This window comes from Diabrotica virgifera, chromosome 5 (assembly GCF_917563875.1).
Source record: "Diabrotica virgifera virgifera chromosome 5, PGI_DIABVI_V3a".
Classification (NCBI taxonomy): Eukaryota; Metazoa; Arthropoda; class Insecta; order Coleoptera; family Chrysomelidae; genus Diabrotica; species Diabrotica virgifera.
The window spans coordinates 590,645-611,866 of NC_065447.1; the positions used below are offsets into that span (position 1 = coordinate 590,645).

General features: G+C 32.5%; 1 protein-coding gene across 1 annotated transcript in view; it reads right to left on the reverse strand.

Annotated features, from left to right (window-relative positions):
- LOC114333778 (dihydropyrimidine dehydrogenase [NADP(+)]) overlaps positions 1-21,222 on the reverse strand; it is a 39,346-nt gene that overhangs the window by 7,738 nt on the left and 10,386 nt on the right. The window contains exons 2-12 of the mRNA XM_050651201.1: positions 14,326-14,436; positions 13,914-14,084; positions 13,695-13,856; positions 9,328-9,512; positions 8,788-9,250; positions 8,419-8,629; positions 7,914-8,098; positions 3,723-3,929; positions 3,470-3,634; positions 2,581-2,733; positions 1,798-1,918 (exon numbers count right to left, since the gene is read on the reverse strand). Of these exons, the coding sequence (XP_050507158.1) occupies positions 1,798-1,918; positions 2,581-2,733; positions 3,470-3,634; positions 3,723-3,929; positions 7,914-8,098; positions 8,419-8,629; positions 8,788-9,250; positions 9,328-9,512; positions 13,695-13,856; positions 13,914-14,084; positions 14,326-14,436 (2,134 nt within the window). The remainder of the gene's footprint in view (positions 1-1,797; positions 1,919-2,580; positions 2,734-3,469; positions 3,635-3,722; positions 3,930-7,913; positions 8,099-8,418; positions 8,630-8,787; positions 9,251-9,327; positions 9,513-13,694; positions 13,857-13,913; positions 14,085-14,325; positions 14,437-21,222) is intronic.

Consider the following 21,222-nt stretch of genomic DNA (forward strand, 5'->3'; position numbering starts at 1 on the left):
TCTGTTTATTCTTCGTTGTTAACGATTCATATTCTCGCAAAACCAAAGGAGCAGACAGTAGCAGCTAATTTTTTTTTATCTTAAAGACAAAAATATAAGCTAAAAGATGATTGTAGTAACATCTTGGAATTCGATGGAATACATAACTATTTGGTTATCTGAAAATTTAATTTTTTCAAAATATATACTTTCTTATTACGTAGCTTCAACTTAAAATCTACTAAATATAACAAATTTACAAATATTTTGATATAGGCTTTTATTAAAGATGGCTCCACGACTATCCTCCATTTTGCAGAATTGAATTTGCGCACTTCGTTTTCGAGATACACGCACAAGACTATACGTATAAAATATTCGTTATTATTAACTGCGCTTCTGTTCCGTACGAAAGTCAACTTTGAACTGAACTGGAAATTCAGATCATCATCAACCCGTACGCGTCCACTGCTGGACATAGGTCTCCCTCAGCTCTTTCCATCTTTCTCTGTTTTGTGCGGCTTGCATCCAGTTGCCGACAATACGCTTCAGATCGTCAGCCCATCTGGTTGGTGGTCGCCCTCTGCTCCGTAGTGCTTCTTCTCGTGGCCTCCACTCGACAATACGTTTTGTCCATCGATTGTCTGACAATCTGGCGACGTGTCCTGCCCAATTCCACTTGAGTGACGCGATTCTTTCGATGGCGTCCGCTGTTTTTGTTCTACGACGTATTTCTTCGTTTGGGATTCGGTCCCTCAGGGAGACACCCAACATCTGGCGCTCCATAGCCCTCTGAGTTATGCGAATCTTGTTCACTACCTTTTTTGTGAGTGTTAATGTTTCCGCTCCATATGTGAGTACAGGCAATACACACTGGTCAAAGATTTTCCTTTTCAGGCATATGGGTAAGTCCGATTTAAATACATAGCTCAGTTTACCAAACGCTGCCCAGGCTAATCCTATGCGACGTGGGAGATATTCAGATATAGGAGATATAACTGTAGGGTTGCCAATACTGAAGAGGGAATTTAATTATCTTTTAGAAAATGTAATAATATTCTCGAAACGTTGAATTTTTTTTTTACTTTTGGCCAGCTTTTCGGGATTTTGGACCACTGTGCGCTGCTACGTACTCTCCACATTTCTGTGTGGCATAGAGAGATGGACATTTACGGAGATACTAATGAAAATATTGAAGGCCTTTGAGATGTGGATCTGCCGACGAATATTGCAGATAAGTTGGGTTGATCGAATAAGAAATAAAATAGTTTTACACCGAATGAATAAGACCACAGAAATAAGAAAAAATATAAAAATTCGAAAGTTACAATCAGAGAAAAAGTTATTACAGTAGAACCCCGATTATCCGTGCTCCTCGGGACCGGACGTTGGCATGAATAATTGAAAAGCACGGATAATCCGAACATTTATTTCTTATTGTAATACATATGTACGTATATCCATACATATAGCCCTACCATAAAAAGACAACAGAAAAAATAAATCTTTCATTATGAGTCTCCATCTCCGCGTATAGAGTTTCCGTCGAGTGATTTACAGTGACGCTATTTTGATAAAACCTCAAAAATGCAATTTAAGTAATAGAAAATCATAGCATGGATAATGCGAAACCCGGATAATCCACACACGGATAATCGGGGTTCTACTGCATTGCCAATATGATCGTCAACGTTCGACAATCGGGCATGGTACTAAAAGAAGAACAAAAGGAAGCTAAACGTTTCGTTTAAGACTGTACAATCGCCAATAAATAATTAGCATAATAATATTAAAGTAAAATAAAGCTTACATACTTACCATCTTTTGCAGCTTGTGCTAAAACTGTAATATCGGTAATATTTGGTGTCAATTTGATGAAAAATGGTATCTTTACGGTACTTCTCACCCAGCTGGAAATATTCTTTACCATTTCTGCATTCTATGCATAAAACATATCATTAGTTGTTTTAAAAAAAAACGAAAACTTAAAAATATTCTCAATTTTGTACTTTTCCTTATATCAAAATCCATTAAATATAACTGTAGAAATAGAACAACTAGGACTATTAAACCACAAGTAACTTCTAACACTATTCAAAACCTATACTTCTTCTTCTTCTTCTTCTTCGCGCGACTAGGATTACTCCTGTTTGTCTGCATCTTATTCTGTTTCAGTTGTTGTTGACTGTACATTGTCTTTCCACCTTTTCGGCGGCCTTCCAACGGCTCTTGTGCTATATTAATTCCTATTATCTAAATAACCTATACTTCTTGACTATTAATTATTAATAATAATAGTCTCCCGTTTTATACCGCTAACGCGGCTTTGGGATTATAGCAGGGTAGTGTGCTATATCTACGGTCTACGGTATACAAGGAAGGTAACAGGGCCAGAGCTTTACGCTTCAACCCCTGGTTTTACTCAAAGTACTCATTTCTATTTAGGCTGAGTCGGCCTGGGGTTTATAGACATTTTAAAAATGTCTAGGTGTTCTAGCCGGCGCTGGGTTTCGAACCTCGGCTTACCTGCGTGGAAGTCAGACATGCTACCGCCTGGGCTATCCGGGCCCCGAGTATTAACTATATATGAGAAATACTTACTTGTCCGCAAGCCAATCCCATTCCAGATTCTTTGACTCCATGAGGACAGCTCAAGTTCAGCTCCAACATATCAGCTCCAGCTTCTTCTACTCGTTTTGTTATTTCCCTCCAATCTTTTTCGATATATTCACACATAGCGCTAGCAATAATGATCTAAAAACAAACATTTTTATTACATGGTTGTCATAGTACAAATAGTAAATGAATATTGAACCGAATACGCGAGTTATAGCCATTGACCCCATATAGGCCAATACCCTAAATCTAATGTGTCAGCGCCTGAACTATGGTCGACCTTTATGATATTATTTTATTTATTTTTGATAGATTAGTATATAAGAAAGAAAAGTAATAAATAAAGATAAGATGACTTCACCAAGTACTTCAAATACTACTACTATTGTACCTAAGTTAGATATCGCCAATTTGGCGATTATTCCTCGTGTTGATGGCAATATAAATAAACTCTACAGATTCATAAATACAACTGAATCAATCTTAAGGCATTATTTTGATACAAATAACCCTAGTAGTTTTCAAAATTGTTTACTATTGAAATTGAACGGAATTTTAAATAAGTTAGAAGGAAGAGCTGAAGAAATTATTGCTATACTGATTGGGATGGTATAAAAAATACATTAATTTTAAATTTTGCCGACCAAAGAGATGAAAATTGCCTTAATCAAGATCTTGTTAATTTAAAACAAAAACCAAACGAATCACCTTATCAGTTTCATGAAAAGGTGCTCGATTTATTAAATTCCATATACCTATTATCCATATACCTACCATATTATTATTTATTAAAATCCATATAAATGCGTTTATTTCCGCATTTATGAAGAACTTTCTCACTAAAATGAATAAAAATGTATGTAAATAAACATACCTTGGTAGGATGATCCTTCTTCAACTCTCTTATTCCTTGTAGCCAATAGTCCAGACATTTTTCAGATATAACTTCGATATTTAAGAACGATCCCTGTTGCGGTCCATAATTATTACCCGAAGTAGATCCCCGGACGATTCGAGGAGATATATTCGTCACTTCGTTCTAAAAGACAATGAAATCCTAATGTTGCAACAGTGATAAAAGATCATTGCCTATTTAAAAACCCTTATTCATTAAAAAAAGTACTAACCTTGTCTAAGCAAAATGTCTTCGTCACGATAAAGCCCCATCCTTGTTCAAAGGCTCTTCTAACCATCGGAGCACTGGTTACTGGAGGAGCTGAAGCCAACCCGAAGGGATTTTCGAATTTTACCCCGCAAATATCTACAGAAATATCTACCTCATCTATATCCGTGTGGAACAAGGGTAGTTTTGGTTTTGTAGTTGATGGTAAACCCTAAAACATAATAAAGACTTTTTGTAAACCACTTCCAAACTGGTTCTAAACTTGTTAAAATTTAAAATAAGTTTCAAACTCTACTAAACCATTTCTAAACCATCGCGTATCGTTTAGATGGTTTAGATATGGTTTCTTTTAGTTAGATGGTTTAGATATGCACCAGCAAAATCGTTCCTAATAAGCAGTAAATCTGCAACCTTAGGTCTGCAATAACAGACCTAATATTGCTCAACTCATATCTTTTTCTGTTGTGATCATGTCCAAACCTGTTAAAAATTGTAAATAAGTTTTAAACTGTACTAAATATTTCTAAACAATCTTCCAGGCGATTTAGATATGGTGTGATTTTAAATAGATTAGATATATAGCCCAGTAAATGAACGGGAAATTCGGCGATACCGTGTAATTTTCAGGGTCAACTCCGAATTGCATGAAAATTTGGATTTAGGTTCTACTTACCCTCCACTTCAAAGTTGAAATTGTGCCGTTGGTTGCTTTTACTTGGGGGCTGACAGTCACCCCTTCTCGGGGGTGAAAAACCATACGTTCAAGATAAGACCGGAAAAATGGATAAATTGACTGATTTTAAGCAACTTTTGTTCTATAGAGTTTTTTACGTAAGTCAATACTTTTCGAGTTATTTGCCATTGAAAATGTTGATTTTTCTACAAAAAACTACGTTTTCAGACGGTTTTTCGCAAATAACTCAAAAAGTAAATATTTTATCGAAAAAAATATCCTTAGCAAAAGTGTAGCTTATAAAAAACACAAAAAAATGGTGTATCAGCGTTGATTGAAATATTAATATGGGTGCCGTCCAATACCTCAATCAACGGTATCAGTAAAGTCTATCAATCAAATAAAAACAAAGTTGTAGCTCATGAAAAATACGTTCTCATTCGTCTAATTCCAAATCGAATATTTCAAGGTGAAATCACCGAAAAATTAAGCACTTTTCGGGAAAAACCCATTTAAACTTTTTTAAAGTGTTTATAAAAAGCTTTGTTTTAATTGTTAACAAAAGTTTTAGCATTAAAAATAAGCGAGTTACGCTCAAAATAAAGTTGACCCTCTCTTTTCTTTGTAAAAAATTATGAAAATCTCGCCGTGTTTAGCTCCCCAAATGAAATTAATTGCTACCGCTTTACAAACAATTTACTTACCTATCTATTTTTTATATGATCTGTTAGTCTCGCCGGTTTAAAGTGTTTATTTTTGAAAGGGTTATAATTGAGAAAGCTTGAATGGGTCACTAATCACGAGTGTATGTAAATTTTGAACAGCCATATCTTAACCAATTTTTGTCTTACGGAGAAACAAAATGAAACTAGCATATTTATAATAAAAACCTACATTTTTTTACTCTTTAAGATTTTTCTTATCACTAATACTTTTTAAGTTACTTTGAAAAAATTAAATTTTTCAAAAATTTTTAGCAATTTTTTTTTTACTATAAGACCAAATGTTTTCAAAAACCAATCAAACTTTCAGATCATATAAACAATACACATACAGTTAAAATATATGGTAAAGCCAAACGATTAATTTCATTTAGGGTGCTAAATAGAGGGAGGTTTTCACGATTTTTTTACCAAAAAAAGGGGCCAACTTTTTTTTTCAGTGTAACTCGTTTATTTTTGATCCTGTAAACTTTTGTAAAAAACAAATAATAAGCTTTTTTCGAAACTTCAAAAATGTTAAGAAGGTTTTCCCGAAAAATGCTTCTTTCTTCGGTGATTTCGCGTTGAATTATTCGATTGGAATTAGACGAATAAGAACGTATTTTTCATGAGCTACAACTTTGCTTCTACTCAATTTGTAGACTTTACTGGTACACAATTTTTTTCGTTTTTTTTTATAGGCTACACTTCTCCTAAAAATAATTTTTTCGATAAAATATTTACTTTTTGAGTTATTTGAGAAAAACGGTCTTAAAACGTAGTTTTTTTGTCGAAAAATCAACATTTTAAATCGCGAATAACTCGAAAAGTATTGACTTACATAAAAAACTTTATAGAACAAAAGGTGCTTAAAATAAGTCAATTTATCCATTTCCGGCCTTATTTTAAACACGCGTTTTTCACCCCCCGAGAAGGGGTAAATGTCACCCCCCAAGTAAAAGCAACCAACGGCACAAATTCAACTTTGAAGTGGAGGGTAAGTAGAACCTAAATCCAAATTTTCATGCAATTCAGAGTTGCCCCTGGAAATTACACTTCAAAACGGTCATTTATTGGGCTAATAGTTGAGATATGGTTTAGATTTAGACCAGTAAAGTCGTTTTTAAAACAGTGAACTTCTTCTTCTTTAAGTGCCCCCTACGCGACGAAGGATCCCCAATCCAGGTTCCCCAACCAAGAAAAGTGTCTCCTTCCTACGCTTCTGCTACCCCCTATTTCTCCTTGAACTATGAGTCTCAATATGTTATATCTTTCACCTCTCATCACACGTCCGAGATATTGTAATTTCCTTTCTTTTATTGTGTTTTCAATTTCCCTCCCTCTGCCAATCCTCCTTAACACTTCTATATTCGTAACTCTATCCTCTATCTACCCATGAAATCCTTAACACTATTCTAAATGTCCACATTCCAAACGCGTTAAGTCGATTTATTGCATTTTGATTTAATGTCCATGATTCTGCTCCGTAGTAAAGCACACTGTGTACACAACATTTAATTAGTCTTAGTCTGAGGGTAAATGTCAAATCTTTGCTGCATAAAATATTTTTCATTTTCACGAAGTTGGCACGTGCTCTTTCAATTCTCAGTAGTAATTGCACAAGAGCTCTAAAATTATCGAATTTTTCCCTAGTGACACTTTGACAGTTTTAATTTTACGACCCGAAGGGGAGTGAAATTATGTCAAAGTGGAAGGAGGGCAAAAATTAGATAATAATTTTAGAGATCGAGTGCAATTTGTTGCGATTATTTCATGAATAAAACTGTTCAAAACCAAAATTTTATTGCAATTTATTTATGTAAGTACAAATTAGTACAATTATACACACAGTTGGTATAAATATTTGACGGTTGAAAGTCATCACTTTTATAATTTTTAAAACATTAATTGTCATTAATGTCACTGAATGTATTTTTTCGTAGCAACGAAGGGCATCTGACGTAATATACTTGACGACGGGATATTATCAAAAATTATTGGGTATAATATCACAAGAGAGTGAGAATAAATTGAAAATATTGCGACAGTTTTTTGTCTGGCAATAGACACGAGAGCCTGCAGGGCTCGAGTGGCTACTGCCGAATGACAACAAATTTGAGTAAAAATGAAGCATTATTTTCGTATTTATTCTTACTGTCGTGTGATATTCGGAAGATTATTTTTTAATACGTATATTATGGATATTTTCTTAAATGTGACAGTTGTCAAAACTAGGAAACTGGTTGCGATTAAACAGAAACAATCTACATAAAAAAAATCTATCCGGAATTTTCTACAGTAGATAATTCTCAGTATAATTTTAATCTGATTGGACAGAATTAAACACGTGATCAAATATCTTACTATACGATTGGAAGTTAAAATCATCAAAAAATAATCAGTTTAATTTTTATTTCTGTAGCTTTCTATTGGTCAGAATCTCCTATGAATGAAATAATCACTATTATTTCTGCAGTACAGTCGCTATTTTCTGTGATTAACGTTCCCAAAAGTATATCTTTTTTCCCAAGTAAGTGAACTTCTGTTTAAAATCAATATAATAATTTCCAAAACATGCCTTTTGCTGTTTTGTATTAAAAATATATACAGTCGAACCCGCTTATTAGAATACCTGTTATAGGAATATCCCGGTTTAAAGAATAGAAATTTGAGGTCCCGCAACGTTTCTACTAGCAACCAAGGATTTGTTATTAGAATAACTCGGTTATACGAATACTTTTGCTTGGCACCAAGGCTATTCCAATAAGCGGGTTCGACTGTAATTTCAATAATTTGAGTTAATATATGTACAGGATTTTACCTCTAAAGCACAGTGCATGTACCAGGCTGCTATTTTTCCATCATTCACAGCTTCCACTGTAGTTTCAGCGACTCCAGCGAGATCTCCACCACACCACACCGAAGGATGAGATGTCTGCATAGTATTAACATCAACTACTGGCAGGTTTTTAGGTCCTAGTTTCAGAGGAGCTAAAGCATCGATGACTAGAAGCAAGAGGAGAAGATTAATGTTGTTTTTGCAGTGTCCATGGATATACAGATTATATAGGTCAGATATTGCAAGAAGAAAGAAGGAGGAAAACTTTAATGGGAACTACAGCAGACATCGTTTATAGTGAGGTGTTATCTCACATCAGTTAACCTAACCTAATTTAAGCAGCGAATGGATCAGAAGTGTACACTACTCTTCAGAAACACTTGAACTCGCCAATGTTTGCTGTAGCTGGTTATATCCTGAGACAAAATTTCGCTAGGGACACAGAGAGAAACAGAAAGACCAAGATAGAGACAGAAAATAAGCTTACCTTCCTGATCTTCTACTCCTGATCCAAACGCTGATATTAAGAAGCTTGATTTGATGGTATTTAGCTGTTCAGTATCTTGTACCCACTTGCCATCTTCAGTTTCTTCAGTTCTACTGAATGTAACGGAAACAATTTTTCCATTTTTAACATTAACAGAATGAGGAGCCAAAAATCCTATCAATTCACATTTCTCTTCAACTGCTACTGACACCTACAGGTAGAAAGCATAAACATTAAAATAGTCAAAAAATCAAATAAGCATTAATATGTGAGTAAGTTAAATGTCACTTGTTAAATGTCAGGTGATTCAGGAATTCTGCCTAATATGTACAAATACTTATGGATATAAAGTGTCCTGCAGCAACTTACCTCCTCTGGTACGGCTCTAATATTAGTAAATCCTCTCCTAAACACCACAAAGACTTTCTTGGCTCCGCATCTCAAAGCTGAAGTGGCGCAGTCAAAAGCAGTGTCACCTGCTCCCAAAACAATCACATTTCCATGTAATTTTGGCAACATCTCGGCACTTTGCTTGCAAGGACAACTGGCATTGTCCGTATTCTTGCTAGCTCGCGCAACCTTGGGCAAAAACGATTTGGAGCTGTAGAAACCCATTTCTGCGGTTAAATCTTTGAAGAGGGGGTCTATTTTGGGTTGGGGAAGACCTATTCCTAGGAACACAGCTTTGGCGTCTTTTAGGAGTCTATCTACTGTGAGGTCTTTGGTGGAAAGGGATCTGCCAGTTTGGATCTTTACTCCTAAATCTTGTACCAAGCTTATTTCGAAGTTTACTACAGATGCTGGAAGTCGGTATTGGGGGATTTCAGTGGTACTGAAAATAAGAAGAGAATAGGCTTTAAATTAGTAAAAATTTTAGATCAAATAGATAAGAAATGTAAATATGCTCACCTTAAACCACCAATGACATCGTTCTTTTCAAAAATTGTAACGTCATCGTACCCTAAACGGCCAAGGAACGAAGCACATGACAAAGACGCAGGTCCTGCACCTACCAAAACTATTTTAGAATCGGGATTTTTCGGTCTAGGGGTTCTTGGATCTCGGGTCTGTTTAACACCCATTTTACTAAATATCTGTAAATAAAATTCGTTGATTAAAAACTCATATTCATTACAGTTACAATATTTTAAACAGCGATATAGTCCAGAGAAATAAGATTTTTCTCGTGACACATCCCCCTCCAGGTCGAAACCAAATTTTTTGAGTAGTATGGACATCTATATTAAACCTATACGCTGTGAGCTCGTACGTAGAGGGGATATTTACAAATTCGCGAGCGCCAGTAGTGGCAAGTCTCTAAACGTTTACCGGAAATTTGACATAAATGTCAAAGTGATTAATTTAAAATTAAAATTAAAAACATTAATTATAAAAAATATTAGTTGGTCAACGCTGTGGTATATATTTTTACCTTAAATATACTTACGTTTTAAATACTGAATTTAAGTTTTTTTAATGTTCCGTAATATGTAATTATAAATTAATCTATTAATCTTAGCGCCATCTACACGATAATTGTGAAAGTATCCTAAGTAAGAAATTCATATTTTATCAATAGAACGTCAAAATGATTAGCAAAATCTTAAAAAAATCGATTACAATTTGATTAATTTTTTGCTTTGTAAATATTAAGCGATAACAATTAAATAATAAATTTAAAAATTACCGGTGAACGTTGAATTAGTAACCGCTAGGAGCGACACCAGAGAAGCTCAGAGCGTATATTTTATGTTTCCTGCAGCCGATTTTGATGATATACATAGTTATAAACAAATGAAGATCAAAAAACGGTAAATTTTCGTTTTTTTTTTTTGTCTATTACTAAAAAGTGAAGCATTCTAAAAAAATTTGAGAATAAGAAACTCATAAATCATAAAAAAAACTTCAACATGGCGTTCACTGAATATGTCTATCCTTATTGGTTGCTTAAAAAATTGCAAAATAAGTAATAAATTTTGAGATTTTGTAAATGTTCATAACTTATGTAAAAATTAAGTTAGAACCTTCTTTTTACACGGAATGCTGAGACTTCTTGTGCTTAAATTATATTTTAAATTTCAAAGCCATTGGTCAAATGGTTTAAAAGTTATTTAATTTGTTTATCTCAAATTCATTTTTTTTGCAACATGATAAGTCAGAAAATATTAGGTTACAGTAATTCTTCGGAAAGTTTATGAAAGAAGAACATTTTAGTAGAGGAAATGAAGCATTTTGGCTCGCAATTTTTTCGTCCAGCATGGATTTATTTGAAATTTTCACAGAAGGTAGGGAATAGTCCAATGATCATTTTCTATATCATGCCGCTGTACGCTCAAACCTTGGGGGTGGTTGCCACCCCATCTTGGAGATGGGAATTTTTTATTACATTTTAACCATGTACTTAAATCGATGTAAAAAGTAATTCTAAGAAAAAAAGGTTTTTTACATTTTCTTCGTAAAACTAATATTTTTCGAGTTATTCGTGGTTGAAAGTAATAGTTTTTCGACGGAAAAATCGACTTTTTTAGAGGGTTTTTTGAGAATATCTTGAAAAATATGCATTTAATCAAAAAAATGTAGATATCAAAATTGTATCTTTTAGTAACACAAACCAAACTGTTTTTCTATAATATTTTTACGACCAATACAAACCGAGATACGGCATGTTAAAGGTTAGCTTTTTTCGTCAAATGCATAATTAGAAATAATTAAAGCCAAGTAACAGGAAAACTTTGCATTTTTCCAGGAAAACTGAAATGATGTTTTTTCAAGCACATAATAAGATTTTTCAAAAAAAAATAAAAAGTTTCTAGCATAAAAATTGAGCAACGTATGGTCAAAAAAAAGTCGGTAGCTGTTTTTATATACGAAAAAAAAAACAGTGAAAACAACCCTCTAACTACCCTCGTAATTAAAAATTGGTCTTCGCCTTTCTGTAATTCCTTTTAAATTTATATTATCAATACACCCAAGAAGTTTGACCTATTTAAAAGACCTAATTTTAGAAAAAAATTGGAGTTTAAAAGAAAAATTGATTTTTTGCAATATCGCATTTTTTATCATTGTCTTCAAAATATCTATGAAGATAATGGAGATACGAAAAAAATGATAGACTACTAAATTGTTGCTTTTTTAATAACTAAAATTTTCTTGTTCGTAGATTTTCATTACAGTGAATAGTTAGCGAGATATAGCTGTTTAAAACATCTATTTACGAGCAAACACCCCCTTATTCGAGCCCTTTAAACTCACGTCAATTAAAAATTAAGGGATCTTACGGAATTTAATTTAGTCTTATAACTCTTCAAAAATCCTACAAAACCATTATTGAAAAAACTTTTTATCGCCAAAAATGAAGGAGCTATGTTTATAAAACTATTTTTTTTTTTCGAAAAATTCGAATAGTCCCGTTATAGAGCAATTTCAATGTATACAATACCACAGAACCTGTTCGTATACTGGATGATGACTAAAAAACTATTTGTATGTGTATTTTTACATATTTGTAAATTCGTATTTTTGTGTAAATAAATGTTTTTGTACCTAATTCTTTATTTCTACTTTTTTTCTGTATAGATCTATTAAATTATCTACTTATAAATATTGCAATGTTATTAAGAGTGGTTTTTAAGGGTTGAAATATTAATATTATATCCTAAAGCATAAAACAATCATTATTTAACCAGTCAAAACCAAATTTTACTCATATTAAAGTTTACAATGTTTTTATATATTTTTTGTCAATAAGGGGTAGTTTACACCCCTAAAAATAATCAACGCCCTTGAGCGTGATATAGAATATGAAGTACAGGGTAAGATGATCCTAACCCCAAATTTTTATGTAAATTGATGCAAGCCGAAATTATTCTTTTAGGATAAGTAAACTTTTTATATATAGCTCCAATAAGGGTGGTTTTAAGGGTTGAAATATTATGCTATTATATCTTAAAGCATAAAACAATCATTATGTAACTAATAAGAAGCAAATGTTGACAATATTAAAGTTTAAAATGTTATTTTATAATTTTTTACAATTAGGGGTGGTTTTCACCCTTAAAAAAACCAAAAGCGTATAACGGCTCAATATAGAAAATGAACTAGAGAGAGAAAATGAGACTAATCCCAAATATTTGTACAAATTGATGCTAGACGAAAAAATTGCGAGGTTTTGCCATTTTTCCAGCTTCATTTCTTCGACTATTTATAAATACTATTAACTTAATTAAAAAAAAATACAAAAAGTAATTTTAAACAGTGTAAAATTATTTTGCAAAAACATGTCGATTTTTTGCTTACTTATAAACAATTAGAATAACTTTTTAACCGTTACCCGTAGAAAAATTATTTTTTTCATATTTAGAAAGACTGAATTTGTATACATACATATTTAGAAAAAAAAACAATTGTCCTAGGACAATTAGGGACGAAGTTAGCCCCCCTTTTCTAATTCACATGTTCTTGCAAAATAATTTTGCAATATTTGGAATTATTTTTTGCCATTTTTTTAATTAATTTAATAGTGTAAATCTTCTTCTTTCATAAACTATCTAAAGTATTACTGTAACTTCATCATTTTCCGACTTATAGTGTTGCAAAAAAAATTAATTTGGGAAAAACAAATTAAATAATTTTAAAGTACTTGACCAATTGCTTTAAAATTTAGGGTATGATTTAAGCACCAGACGTCTCAGCACTCCGTGTAATAAGAAGGTTCTAAGTTAATTTTTACATAAGTTATGGATATTTAAAAAAACTCAAAATTTATGACTTAATTTGCAATTTTCTAAACAACCAATAAGGATAGACATATTCAGCGAAGGCCATATTGAAGATTTTTATACGATTTATGAGTTTCTTACTCTCGTTAAAAGTGGTTAACTTTTTGGTAATAGACGAAAAATCCCAAAGTTTACCGTTTTTTGATCTTCATTTGTTGTATAACTATGTATATCATCAAAATCGTCTGCAAAAAACATATATAATATTATTATAGATGTCCATACTACTCAAAAAATTTGGTTTCGGTCTGGAGGGAGTTATGTCACCAACAGGATATTTTTTTCCTTATTTCTCTGAACTAATATGAAATGCTAATATTGATAATACAGAAGAAGGAATATAGAAAGAAGGAGAGTATCATGGTTGAAAAATGTAAGGTACTGGTTTAAATGTAGTTCAAGAGAATTCTTCATAGTAACGGTAGATAAAGTTAAAATAGCAATGATGATATCCAACCTCCGATTGGGGGGACGGCACTTAAAGAAGAAGAAACTTACCTCAGTTGCAAATTGTTGTAATCCACCAATATTAATGGGTCCTTCTTCTGAAGCTTGTAAGTTACATCCACCAACACAGAGGTCACTGGTGGGACATACCATACCACATGTAATACCCAATGGATTATCGGAAAATATAGCTTTAGCTGCTCCATAATAATTCTAAAATTGATGCTATATTTGTAAGGAACATAAAGTGAAATTAAGTGACGTATGTACCTTATTTGCTATGCTAGTTATGAAGGACTTGATATCCAGTTGAGTTGGGCAAGATTTTTGGCACGGGGCATCAGCGCACTTTAAACATCTGGCTGCTTCTCTTAGAGCTGCTCTCTCGCTCAAAGTAGTGGGTTTGACATCAGAAAAGTTGTTATCCAGAGACGAACAACTCTAAAAGTGAAATACCAAATTTTAAAATATAATAATAACAATACAAAAGTTTACAAAAAACTGGAAAACTACATGCTTTATATAGTATATGCTGGTGCTTCCAAAAAATGCAATAAAGAGCATCACTTTCAATAAATAAAAATTATTAAGACTTAGGTACTTATTTTCTTCGGACTCACCAACGATACACCTCCTTTATATTGAACTTATTATTAGCCAAAACAAGACAAAAAATACTTACGTTACATTTCTTGTCCAAATTTCTTTTCCAATGAGCCTTGTTCTTTTTGGTGGCACTGGAAGGAACGAAATTGGAGTATTCTCTAACTCGTGGATTGAGGGCCAAGATATTCTAAATAAAACCAAAATAGTCAGCTATATAAACCTAAGAATAACTTTAAAGTTCTCGTTCCTTTAAACTTTAAATGTCCCATTATGCTATTTCACATGTTGCATCACTAGTAAGAAGTGAAGTTCTTTATTATAAAATTGGAAAGAAATCCTTTGTAAAAGGTATAAATTTTTTTTAATAAAATCCCTTAAAAGGGCCACATCACAACAAAACGTTTTAGATTTTTATAAAAATATCATCATCAGTGTTCGATCTAAAAATAAGTATAACCGATTTAATGAATATAAAGTTAGTATTTAAATTTTGACAAAGGTTAGAGCAAGTTGGTTATACTTAAAAACTGGATGCTAGCTGAGCCACAAAAGAAAAATATCTGGTTAAAAACCCTTTACATATAATATAGATGCCTTAAAAGTAGATGCCTTAAATACTTTTAAGGCATCTATATTATATGTAAAGGGTTTTTATCCAGATATTTTTCTTTTGTGGCTCAGCTAGCATCCAGTTTGTAAGTATAACCAACTTGCTCTAACCTTTGTCAAAATTTAAATACTAACTTTATATTCATTAAATCGGTTATACTTATTTTTAGATCGAACACTGATGATGATTTTTTATAAAAATCGAAAACGTTTTGTTGTGATGTGGCCCTTTTAAGGGATTTTAATAAAAAAAAATTATACCTTTTACAAAGGATTTCTTTCCAATTTTGTGATTGATGGTATACAGCCAACTACAGGAAAACATTTTCTTTTCCTTGTGGATTTTCTTTATTATGTTATTTTGATTTTTTTGCCTTTTTTACTATTTTTTTTTAATTCACAGTAACAGTAAAGTATATTTTTGTGAGTAAAGGTCGCCTTGTACGTATAAAAACCAAGCTATCATTAATTTCCAAATCGAGTGTACATAATTAAAAGATTATTTCTGTAGAAGAAAAACACACAACAACTAACAAATCCATTTTCAAAAAACATAATTAATTACAATAAAAGAATGATAAGATATAATTATTGAAATCGCCACTCAAGCTGTCTAAGATCATTTAGAATTAATCCACAGTCAAACAATCTAAGCCAAAGATAAGTACATATATTTTTATGAATATTTAAGTAGATATCAAATACAAAGTAGGTACACTATCACCTGTTCAAATTCGTCACTAAACGTTGTATCTGTAAACTTTTGTTTAAAAATATAATTTCAATAATTACCATAGCAATCTAAATATTACCAGAGAACGGCAGTTCTCGCCAGTGGCGCACACCTACACACCCTACACGCGACACTATACATATATACACGAAATTTTCGATTTTCTAAATCTGACTGAATTAAAAATTGGGCCAACTCCCATCTTAAAACTCAGGAAAAGACTCATTTATTCATATGTCAACCATCCATTTTGGTCCAAGGGTGTGGATTTTACGGCCCTTCCTATTTAGGGTCTGTTTTTCGTTCTCGTCCCCAAAACTCCCAAAAACTTCGAAAATTTAGCTCCGACCTTTGCGGCTTCTAATAGAAGCGATCATTACCTTTCCAACGCATGTCTAATTTTCAAAATCGGTTATACCGTTCAAAAGTTACCGAGCTCAGAAATATGAGTCAATTTTTATTTAAAAAAGGGAAAATGTTTGTGGATATATATATGTATGTATGTGTATGGAAAAGTTAAACCGATCTGAATTTTTTTTCTGTGTTTGAAGAGGGGGTGAGGGACGATTCAGAACCGGTGTAGTTTGTGAGTTTTGACTACCCATAAGCCAGCTATAGGATTTGGTAGGTACAAAACGGCATATTTTTTGGCAGTATATATCTTCGGTTCAAGAAGAGACTGGAGAACAGTAAATACACCAAATCAAGAGCGTTGAGTTAAGCTTTCAAATTGTGTCTAAGCTGTCAGGATCAGACATACACACGGCTCAGTATAGCCGAAAAACTGAAAAACTAAACTTTGAAAATTTTGGTTTTTCGACAATTACTCAAAATTTCAACCTACGAATTACGCCAATAACTGAGCGTTTGTAGAAGGACTCTAAACGAATCTAACGGTGTATACATTATATCCGGGAAAATTCGAATTTTTAAGTTATAGGTTTCATAAGTATAATCAAATCTATTTCTTACGGGAAAAACGGTTTTTCAAGCTCAATAATTCCTGTAATAGCTTCAGTTATCATACTGGACCTTAGATGCATAAGATACTTCTTGTTCTTATCAATACGTTTCAAACTCATGTTTAGTGAACAAAATCGGTTAAGCCGTTTAGAAGTTATTAAGCTACAAAAGTATAATTCAATTAACGATTATTCCCTAAATGGTTTATGTAGTTGTAGTGGTTACGACGCTAATTTGATCTGACAACGGGCAATCCGAGTTCATTAACCGGCCATCCCAATATTTTTTTCAATCTATTTCGAATAGAAAAAAAATCTAGTGTACATTCGATGAACACTAGATCATTTGGGAGATAATGCGACAAAGGCGACCATTTACAAAGCTTAACGTGTAATCGAGAAACATTGCATTCAACTTTATACATTTAATTTATAAATAACTTTGAAAAACTCCTGATACAAGAATAAAAAAAACCGCTAAACGCCGTAAAAATGAGTGGCGCATACAATCTTCCAGCTATAAAAGATCTGATATGAATATTACGTGGCGCGAAAATGTATTTTCATTTTGATGCAAAACAAAATTCTAGTTTTATTTTAAAATATTTTTTCATAATATTTGCTAAATTTGAAGTAAACGCGCCACAAAAGAGTTTCAAAATTCAAACTGTATCAAAGTTACTCTTTTGTGGCGCGTTTTATTTCAAATTGGGCAAATATTATGAAAAAATCTTTTAAAATAAAACTAGAATATTGTTTTACATCAAAATGAATATACATTTTCGCGCCACGTAATATTCATATCAGATCTTTTGTAGCTGGAATATTGTATGCGCCACTCATTTTTACGGCGTTTAGCGGTTTTTTATTCTTGTATACAGGGTGTCCAGAAACTCTACCGACAAACGAAGACAGGAGATTCCTCAGATAATTTTAAGATAATTTAACCCAATTCACCTATTTCGAAAATGCTTTCTAAGGGAGCTAGAGCTCTTTGAAGATGGCGTCATGTATTTAGTTTTTCTTAAATATCTCCAGAATTCTTCTATTTAGAACAACAAAAATGGGAATACTTATTTACTTTCCAGAAATGAATCGATTCCATCCATTGCGAATTTCTAGTACCAGTCATAGGCGTCCGTTTTGGGTAGGGCAACGAATATTTTATCGCATAACTTTTTTGCCTTTAATTTTTAAGCATTTTTGATACTGAATTATGAAATTGTGAGATATTTTAGTACTAAAAGGTACTCTTTCTTTAGGTCGGTAGGACACACCGTTTTCCAGAAAAATCGATTTGAAATTTTTTTTGTTCTTGGAATTTGAAAAAAAAAATTTTAAAAAAATTTAAAAAAACTATGTATTTTATCAACTTAAAGCAAGAGTAACTTTTAGTACTCGAATACCTGATAATTTAATAATCTAGTGTCAAAAATGCTTAAAAATTAAAGACAAAAAAGTTATGCTATAAAATAACTGTTGACCTACCCAAAATGGACGCCTATGACCGATACTGGAAATTCGCAATTAATGAAATCGATTCATCTCTGGAATATAAATTAATGTACCAGGTTTCGTCTTTCTAAATAGTTTTTTTTTAATTTTTCTTGAAATTCAAGAAACGAAAAATTTTCAAATCGATTTTTCTAGAAAACGGTGTATCCTATCGACTTAAAGCAAGAGTACCTTTTAGTACTAGAATACCTCACAATTTAATAATTCAGAGTCAAAAATGCTTAAAAATTAAAGACAAAAAAGTTAGGTGATAAAATAACTGTTGCCCTACCCAAAACGGACGCCTATGATCGGTACCCGAAATTCGCAATGGATGGAATAGAGTTATCTCTGGAAGATAAATACGCGCACCTATTTTTGTTTTTCTAAATATAAGCGTTCTGGAGGTATTTAAGAAAAACTAATTACAAGACGCCATCTTCAAAGAGCTCTAGCTCCCTTAGGAAGCATTTTCGGACTAAGCGAATTGGGTTAAATTGTTTTAAAATTATCTGAAGAATCTTCTGTCTTTATTTGTCGGTAGAGTTTCTGGACACCCTGTATATAAACTAAATAGATTATTATTTCAATATAGGTATTATTAGTCCTGTCGCCAGGGGGGGTACAACGGCCTCGTTAATTCAGATGGACTTACCCAAGTTTTTTTTATGTATTTTGACCCGTAGAACCCGAATTTTTTGGGTAACAGTTGATCCGGATGTCGATAAGATTGTTATAGACCAAGAACTTGAGGAATCAAATAACAGCGATTTTTGGCAAAACAAAACAATATTTTGTATTTTTTGGGTCATTTTAAGCAAAAAATATTTCTACAAGTTTTTTAGTAGGATGCACAGTTTTCGAGATAAACGCGGTTGAACTTTCAAAAAATCGAAAAACTGCAATTTTTAAACCCGAATAACTTTTGATTAAAAAATAAAATAGCAATTCTGCTTAGCGCCTTTGAAAGTTCAAGTCAAATTATGTCGGTTTTGATTATTTGCATTGCTAAAAATTTATTGTGTTATTGTTAAACAAAGCTACAAACAACTAGTGCGTGAGTGATGTTTCTATGATTTCTCATTTAAAATCGAACGAGTAGGTAGAATAGGTACTAGTGCAATCAAGACTATTTCTACGTTACATGCGTTAAAACGCATGTAAAAGCACGGGAAACCCTACGTGTTTATAGCTTTGTTAAACAATAAAAAAATAAATTTTTACCAACGCAAATAATCAAAACCGATATAATTTGACTTAAACTTTCAAATGCGGTAAGCAGACTTGCTATTTTATTTTTTAATCAAAAGTTATTCGGGTTCAAAAATTGCAATTTTTCGATTTTTTTAAAGTTCAACCGCGTTTATCTCGAAAACTGTGCATCCTACGAAAAAACTTGTAGAAATATTTTTTACTTAAAATGGCCCAAAAAATACAAAATATTGTTTTGTTTTGCCAAAAATCGCTGTTATTTGATTCCTCAAGTTCTTGGTCTATAACAATCTTATCGACATCCGGATCAACTGTTACCCAAAAAATTCGTGTTCTACGGGTCAAAATACATAAAAAAAACTTGAGTAAGTCCATCTGAATTAACGAGGCCGTTGTACCCCCCCTGGCGACAGGACTATATTAGAAATAATTGATTTTGTATAAAATATATTAAGGGCCGGTTGTTCGAACGCTAATCAACAATGATCACTATCAAATATTTAATTACTGTCACCAAAACTGTCAATGTCAACTTTTATTGGGTTGCTGAAAACATAATTGATTATAATTATGAGATTAGTTAATCAATTAACATAATGGTCCAAGAGCTGTGAGACATTTTTGAGTAGGTATTTTAGGCAACCTGAAAATTTTTCAGGTGACTCTCCCATAATAGCCTAATACAAAAATGCCGGTCTGGCTGGAGGGTAGCGGTTATTTTCCCCAAAAATCCCCCCAAAATTTAAACAAAAGGGTAAAAATTGTTATTACAAAAAATGTCATTGACGTGACTTTGAAGTAAATTTAAATATTCAAATACATATAAAGAAAATAAACCGGCCAGGCGATTTGAGGGCTATTTTAACTCTGCAAGATACTTGCATGGGCGCCCCAGGATTATTTTCAGGGGATGCATCTGAACTTTAGAAGATTTCATCTGAATCTGTACATACTATTAACGAGTATAAAATATACAACTATACGTGCATAGCTATGTATATTCCTTCCGGACAGGGAGGTGCAATTTTTATTTTGACAGGGTATTTTTTAACATTAAAAATAAATATTCTAAAAAAGACAGGTTTTTTTGGTGAAATTTTCCAACTGCCAGGTGATCAAACAAATTACGCGTGCATATAAATGAAAAGCGCTATAGGTAAGCAGCAGTGTGAGAAAGATCGTATACCGATAGCTGTTTGCGTCCTCTGTTGTAGCTGAGCGAGTCCGTTCGCTCGAGAAAAATCACGTGACCTGTCGATATCCATGCTGTTGTTTCTCGAAACGTTAGAGTAATTATTATATATTATAGTTTTTTAAGTAACTTTTTCTTAATTAAAGAAAAATAATACGTACTATACAATAGATTTTGCAAATATAATAGAAAAAGACAAATATATTATTATAAATATATAGGTGGAAAAGTATAAAACTTTAAACTAAATTAATTCTGTGTCCGAATCTTGTACTTCTTCTTCAACCTCCTCATCTGAGCTTAAATATTAATTCTCTTCTTCTTCGTCAGACTCCCCTTGAGACTCAGATTTCTCTTCTACATGATCTGTAAATAGTTGAAATATGTATTTAGAATTAATTAAAAATTAATTAGTGATTAATTAGTTGGGTTGCTACGTATTCTCCTTTCTTTTATACGGAGTCGAAGCCTGGACAATCACGGGAGCATCTGAAGAAAGACTTGCCGTTGTTGATATGTGGAGTTATCGAATAATGTTAAATATATCATGGACACACGTAACAAACACGGAAACATTAAGATAGATGAAAAAGGCAAAAGAAATACTCAACACCATGAAGGAAAGAAACATGAGCTACTTTGGTTATATACTAAGAAATAAAAAACGTGATGCGATTGGTTATATAAGGAAAAGTATTAAGCATTGGTTATATAAGTAAGAATACGTAGCAACTCAATCAATTAATCACTAATTAATTTTTCATTAATTCT